Source organism: Theobroma cacao, chromosome 1 (genome assembly GCF_053813885.1).
Source record: "Theobroma cacao isolate CCN51 chromosome 1, ASM5381388v1, whole genome shotgun sequence".
Classification (NCBI taxonomy): Eukaryota; Viridiplantae; Streptophyta; class Magnoliopsida; order Malvales; family Malvaceae; genus Theobroma; species Theobroma cacao.
The window spans coordinates 19,497,252-19,504,530 of record NC_142639.1 but is presented as its reverse complement, the minus strand read 5'-3'; the positions used below and the strand labels follow the sequence as shown (position 1 = coordinate 19,504,530).

General features: G+C 34.4%; 1 protein-coding gene across 1 annotated transcript; it reads right to left on the bottom strand.

Annotated features, from left to right (window-relative positions):
• Window positions 1-383: 383 nt before the first annotated feature.
• LOC18612866 (Gut esterase (DUF1350)) lies at window positions 384-6,785 on the bottom strand. The gene is made up of 10 exons (XM_018113954.2): window positions 6,444-6,785; window positions 6,283-6,352; window positions 5,870-5,994; window positions 5,430-5,538; window positions 5,247-5,310; window positions 5,095-5,150; window positions 4,555-4,662; window positions 1,931-2,080; window positions 1,099-1,269; window positions 384-911 (listed from the first exon to the last, which is right to left on the bottom strand). The coding sequence occupies exons 1-10, from the start codon at window positions 6,659-6,661 to the stop codon at window positions 678-680; spliced, it is 1,305 nt and encodes a 434-aa protein (XP_017969443.2). The 5' UTR covers window positions 6,662-6,785; the 3' UTR covers window positions 384-677.
• Window positions 6,786-7,279: the final 494 nt, after the last annotated feature.

Genomic DNA, 7,279 nt, shown 5'->3' with positions numbered 1-7,279 from the left:
TTATCTACCAAGATAAGTGAATGCAGATTAAAAAGAAGTTAATATGAATGAAGATCAAGGCATAAATCTATTACGGAATGCCTTTAGGAAACATAACAAACTAGTAAAGAGAGGATCATGTGCTTTCCATATGACTTGAAGAGCTCTAAGACATGTGTCTGTTTATTTTAATCAGTTACTTTATTCTTTTACCGAAATTGTAAATACTGGTTAATTGAGAGTTAACTCACCTGAAGTTTTTTTTTTTTGTTAGATCGAGTATAAATACTCTTAGTTGTATTCATTTCTTGCTTAATGAGAATACACATGAAGATTCCAGCATTAGTTTGTTATTTCTCAGTTTTCTCTCAACTTCTCACAGGAAAATCTGAAAAATCAGGAAGGAAACAAAATAGGATGAAAATTAGAAAAAAAAATCCGGAACATCTAAAGATGAGAGATGGAGGGAGGGATCTTTGCTAGTGTTTGTGTGTGTATATATTGATAATTATATATATAATTGCTGGTTACAAATTGGAGGAAGTTAATGTTCAAGTCATTTCTGTAACTGGACATCCTTGGCATGTTATATAAATGTTAAAAGGACAATCTTCTAACATTCTAGATTGCTATAAGCTCCTCACCAGTAAGAACAAACCAGCTCCTTGTTGATTTTAGTTGGAGTTCAATCCTACTCATCAACCCCTTAAAAGTTTTGGACCTGAATTTGAAGCCATCCAGGAAGTGATCACGTCCACAAGAAGGGCTATGTCCTTAGAAATTTCTGCACGAAGAACTGTCGAGTCCGTACCTAATGTATTGCTGACTTCTTTGGCAACAGTCTCCCACGGTGTTCCCACAGTCAGATTTGCCAAAAACTCACTTCCACGATTTACTGCATCGGCCATTGCGGGTGGAACATCTGGAAGGGCCTGCAACATAGATGTATTAGAAAAACAGCTTGCCATTTCCAGGGCGAAAAGGAGTTACAAGCTTAGACTGCTTGCTGGAATTGCTCTTCATCAAAAGCACATTAGTCTTAATTATAGCCAGATTATGATCAAAAGTATATCATTCATTCATGCAAAAGCATTCTAAAGTAATTTGTTACAAGCATACTTGTTGTAGAGGAAGCCCATGATCTCCTGGCAACAATCGAATTGACATGTCCAGCATTGAGCTGATGGCTGAGTCTGAACTTAGCACCTGAGCCAACTTTGGAGTTTCATCAATTGAGTCATCTTTGAACTTTATTAGAAGATTCCTCGAAATGCCATAGTATGACTTTATCTGAATATGTGAAGAATAAAAAACAGAAGCATAAAAGTTAGTCTAAGATAATATCAGAAGAAAATTGCAGTTTACAGTTTTTCAAACCGATTAATAAGTAAACCATCTTAAAATTGTTGACATCTTCCACTTGAAAAGTGTGAGAATTAGTATCTCTTCAGTGTTCTACATTTACATATATGTAAAACTCAGTAACCCTCTGCAAAGGCACCAAGCGCCAGAATTAGCATCTTATAAACTCTGCTTCTCTTCCCTACATTGCCCTTAAACTTGAGGAATAATGGAATGGAGTAACAAAATTAGCAAGATACTGTTTTCAAACAGGGATGCTGATGCTTAAGCATTTTTTCCTCCTCCCAGCAATGCATAAATCTCAATTGTTTTCCCCACGGTCTTCTAGCAAAACTTGAGCCAGTTTAAATAGTTACTATTATTTTTATCAGAATATTGGTATACAAAAAGAGGCTCTCCACAAACCACCTCACTGATGGGACACATCAATCAGCCAGATGCCAAAGTCTAGCCATGGCTCAAACTATCTACCATGTGGTCCAAGCGCCAAACAACTAGGCAAGCACATTTTGTATAAGAGTGAAAGATCTGAAACAAGAATGCGAAATGCAACAACCTAGGAACAAATAAGTTAAGAGATTTTACATACAAGTCGTCGAGTTTCTTCTGGTTTTGGACTGAAATCTTCTCTTCCCTTGACTAAGTCCATGTACAAGGGAGGAAGTTGTTCAACTAGAGGAAGAACCTGCTTCATAATGGGAGGGCTAAAGTTCTCTATTTGCTTCAGTGTCATCTCAGCCTGCAAGTAGTTTGTGTAAAATGGGATGAGTCATTCCTTCTGGAACAACTAATAACGAATAAACTCAAGTTTGAGAAAAATGATGAAGTATTGCCTCAAGATGGAAGATATGATTGAGGAATGATAAAAGAAGCATAAGACACAAATCTTACACAATAGGATCCTTTTAGGTCAGATACAATAAAAACCAATTGAAAGGCACTCCACGCTCCAAATTATCATACTTACAAATTGGAAAGACAATGGCAAGTAGGCAATTAGAAAAACTCCACATTATCCTAGCACTTTTAAGTAGAGTAAATCATGTAAATGGTACCTTAAGTATAGTCCACTATTCAATTTGGCACCTGAACTAAAAATATATTTAATGCGATACCATAACTATCACTTTGTTTGTTGTATAACTATTTAATTGACATACGAAATAAAAGTGATAACCTTTAAGCCTGTCTTCTGACAGCATGTGTAAATATATAAAAGCACATGCCAACTGAGACTAAACATTTAAGTCATCCAATATGAGACCTTTAGTGCCAAAATGATGACATGTAGCTACAATTTGGCATTACATGATTGGTTATGACACTACACAAATTCTGCTTTCTATTTTTATTTTTCATTTTTTTCCATTTCTTTAACTTCATTCTTTTTCGAATTTTCTCTCTACCTCATGCTCTTTTCTCTCACTTTGCAACCATGCATGGTGGATCCGTTCTTTCCCACCCATGTCCTCCAAAATCTTGCTGGAGACAAATCTTCATTGTTTTATCCAAAATCAAAGAGATATTTGTCCCACCCTTAGCTCCACTTTGACCAAGGATAAGACATCTCCTGAGCCAAATCCAATGGTGATGCTTAAAGGTGAAAAAAGCCTTCTCATGGTCAAAAATCAAATGTGGTTAACATGGCCATTAAGACATCAGGACTTCTACGAGGGCATCCTCACCACCATCGTTATTGATTAGATCAATTCTCTTGGTGCTACCATTGGCTCTCTCACTAAGACAATGGCAAAATCTCAAGACCAAGTCAAACATGTAAAAATCCATTGTTGAACTCTAGATTTGAGCTTTTCATTTCTTGAGCATATTGTTCTCAATTCCTAGGAGGCTATGCATATTTGATCACCAAGTTACAAATTGAATGTATGCTAGTTTTGTGCTTTCTTTTAGCAATTTGTTGTTTTAAGGCTAATAGGACTGCAATTGAGGTTGAATCTTGGAGGTGGATTTAGGGAGAGAATTAAAATATGGGTTTAGAGCTAGAGAAAGAGAGCAAGAGAGAGAGACGAAGAAGAAGAAGAAGAAAAAGAAAAAGAAAATTGAAAAGAATAGGAAAAGGAAAGAAGAGCTAGTAGAAAGTAGAATGTGACTAGGATGATTCATAGAAAATGGTGTTTCAAGAGAGAACCAAAGACTGAGAGGGGAGAAAGAGTGTGAAACCTTTGTTGCAGAAAGAAAGAAGAAATACAAAAAACAAAGTAAAAGGAAAAAAGAAACAAGAAAGTTTAAAAAATGGAAAAAAAGGGTACCAATTACATGATCCATGTTAATGCCATCTGGATGGCACTAAAAACGCCAAATTGCCAAGATGACATGGAATTTTTAGGTCCACTTGGATTTTTTTTTTCTCTGCATTGGCCTTTACTACATTATATGACTTTTGAAGGCCACTTCAGTATTTATTAATGGAGTTGATTAAATGGCATACGGACAAAAAAAGGTGAGAGTTAAGATACAACATTGCATAATTTTCTTCTTTAAGTACTAGACTGAATGTTGCTCATACTAGGAAAATGAAGCAGACAATTAAAAAATCTTCATATTATCCTGTACTTTCAAATACAAATATGTATTTGAACTAAATAATTCCTTTTGACAATTCATTTGTGCTTACAAAGAACCCAACCACAAGAAGGGTATTAATGTAATACTCTACTTCACAAGCCCCATGTGAGACTTAAAGGCCACAAGAGAAAATGGGTTATTGCCTAAAGTGCAAGTAGAGGAACTGAGTTCTCAAGGCAGAAGAAGAATTAATAAAACCTAAGATATCATGTTTGACCAAAGCTCAGAGTCATATTACCTAACACCAGCTATCCTTTAGAAATAGAATTACCATAAATTTGAGTTTGAGAAGTATTGAAGTCACCTTTATTGCATCAAAACTCAGGAAAGGAGTGATACCAAAGAATAAGGCTATAATGATAAGAAATAAAGTATTCCAAGGAAGGATAGGGCTGACTCAAAATTAAATAATATTTGCCTAAAGTTACATGTAGTCAACAGATTGCATGAACTTAACAATGTCTGAAATTTTCCTAATCATACCAAATATATGATATCAATCAACAGTTTAAAAGTAGTGATAATGATTAAACTATGATTAAAAAAAAGCCGCTGTAAGTTGTTGTTTTAAAAAAAGTTATTTGCGTGCAATACCGGAAAAAGATATCAAGTAACTCATGATTTTACCCCCATGCGGATTGTGGGTGACGATGCAATTTGTGATAGAATGGGTCCAATGCTTTGGGCCACTGGCACAAGAACAGGTGAGAACAATGGGATGGCTAAGCTTGCTTCCTGCAAGATTATAAAATAAATTTTTTCAATCTCATTTCAATTCAAAAAGGAGTTATATGGTAGCCATCTCAAGATGATATATTTGCTGTCAAATGCTGACTAATGCTGACTAAAAAACAATCAACGTAGGTAGGCTGATCAGTTACTTCCTTAAGGGAAACAAGAAATATGCAAAGTGAAGCTGATCTTATCAACATTTATTTGCTTCAGCAGAGACTGTAGAGGCAGTGAAGTAAGGGGAAAGATGAATCTTTTACTCATATTTTGCGGGATTGTAACTTTTCTCCAAAAATCACCTTAATCTGCAAGTTGTAAGGTGTAATCTTTTTAATGGAAAATTGGATTTAGGACTCTGTAGATCCTTCCACGATCACAGATAAGTTGCCTTATTTTTCACTAACTTTAAACATGCATGATGAAAAGTTAAACTACCTTGTTGTTGAATGCCATTAATACATTCCCACTTCTTTGCACGGCATATCTTGATCCTGTACAATGATTCATTAATCAAATAAATGGCTGCAAACAAACCAGCTACATCCTTAGGATGAAAATTAATATCATACAAGAAGATCTTGTAATACCAATCAAAAGATGGATGACAGAACCCAAAGAATGGCCAATCCCAAAAGTGGGAAGATCATGCACCTGTATGATGAAGCTTTAAGTCACCTTTTTAGTTACTTTAGTAAATAAACTGGAAGAAGGTCCGGGAGCGATTTATATTGGAAGAATATTTATTTGAAGATTATAAATTAAGAACTCACTGTTTCTTGTAGGAACCGTAAACACCTGTCAAATTTAAACTGGACTTCATCTGCTATGAAGAAGTGATCAAACCCACTAGCATATGGTGTCGCAATCACCAAAACACCCCTTGATTACAAAAAAGGTTAAATAATGAATTCTCTTACTTCTCAGTAAGATAACCCTATTAGAGTCCAGCTACGGTCAGATTAAATTGCAGTTTAGGTCATGAGGCTGATCAAAGATAGAATCAACAATAAACTGGGTGCTAACAAGAATGTGTCTACAAAGATTGAATAATAAATGATGACATGCAATACACATAAAGACATTAAAATAAATTTTCTCACAAGAAAAATAAATATGCTGTACTACTACCACACCAACTGCATCAAACTCAACTGCCCCTCAATCAAATGTTTGGTAAGCAGGTGACTGAGTATCAATGAAAGATACTTACTTTTCTGAAAGGCGCTCCAAAAACCAACGATAGGTAAGCTGAGGAGCGGCTCCAACAAATATACCACCAACAAAATGAACAACTGACTTAGGTTTTGAGTGTTTTGGTTGGAGAACCCATGCTCCCTGGATGTATCAAACCAATTTCATTAATTAAGGCCCTGTTTGGTTAGTATTTTTTTTCCCTTGCTTTTTGCTTTTTGCTCCTTAAATAATTACTATAAAGTAAAACAAAATGATTAAAAACATGATCATAATTGATTTAAAAAGGAAAAAAATTAAAATATAATAACAAATATAACATAATTAGTCTACATAAAAGAAGAATCATGCATTTTATCATCTAAAAAAACAGACAATTTGACAAGGTGGGATAAAGAAAAGAAATATTATAAATGTTAAATCAGATAAAACCTCGACTTGGCTCCAATCACTTGAACCACCCCAAGCACCTTGCGATTGCCTTACAGTCTCTGTAAGTAATCTGAAAACACAAGGGAGACGAACAGATAGGTGAAATTACAAATCCGTAAAGTATTTGCAGGACTGGAAGATGAGAAAGGATATGATTATACCTCTCAATTTCACCATAGAGCTGAACTGAAGAGGGCTGTTTCTGGTTGTTGCTATTGGGATCATCGTAGTTACAAAAGATTCTTGGAGTAAGACGGGGACGAATTGCAGGCGGCAGAGGAACCTTGAGAGCCGATACAGAGAAGCATCTTATGATGCCAGTTCTATGCATGCGAGTCTGAGTTTGAATAGGGGATGGAGTCACGACGCACCTAGCCATATCCTTCTGGGTTTTTATCTGCTCTGCTGTACCTGTTAGCCTGCTGACTTGTGTCCTTGTTCCATGTCTTTCTGTTTTCTCGGTTTTTGATGCAAGCAGTGACCATGGGTTTTGCAAGCAAAACAAATCTTCTATCTTATTTTATTACCCTTATCCCTTATTCATGTCCATAAAAGATTTTTTTTTCATTTCCTATAATATTTTAAATTTCATAAACTATTTAAAAAAATTTAAATAAACTTTTATTTTTATAGTACCTTCAATCAAATTCTTAAACTCTTATTTAAGTTAAATAAACACTTATAACTAATTATTAACTAACTACATTAATTAAAATGTCACTTATTTATTTTATATCATATGATACTCACATAAAAAATAAAACACAACGTGATTATATCATTATGCTACGTTAACACCATATGATATTAAAAGAAAAGTAACATTTTAATTAATAACAATTAATCAACAATTAGTCATAAGAGCTTATTCGATTTAAATAAAAGTATAAAGATTTGATTAGACGTAATAAAAAAATAAATTTTTTTTTTAAATTTTTTAAATAGTTTAAGGACTTTTTAAGTATTATGTATTTTTATTTTTATACTACTTTTTAGG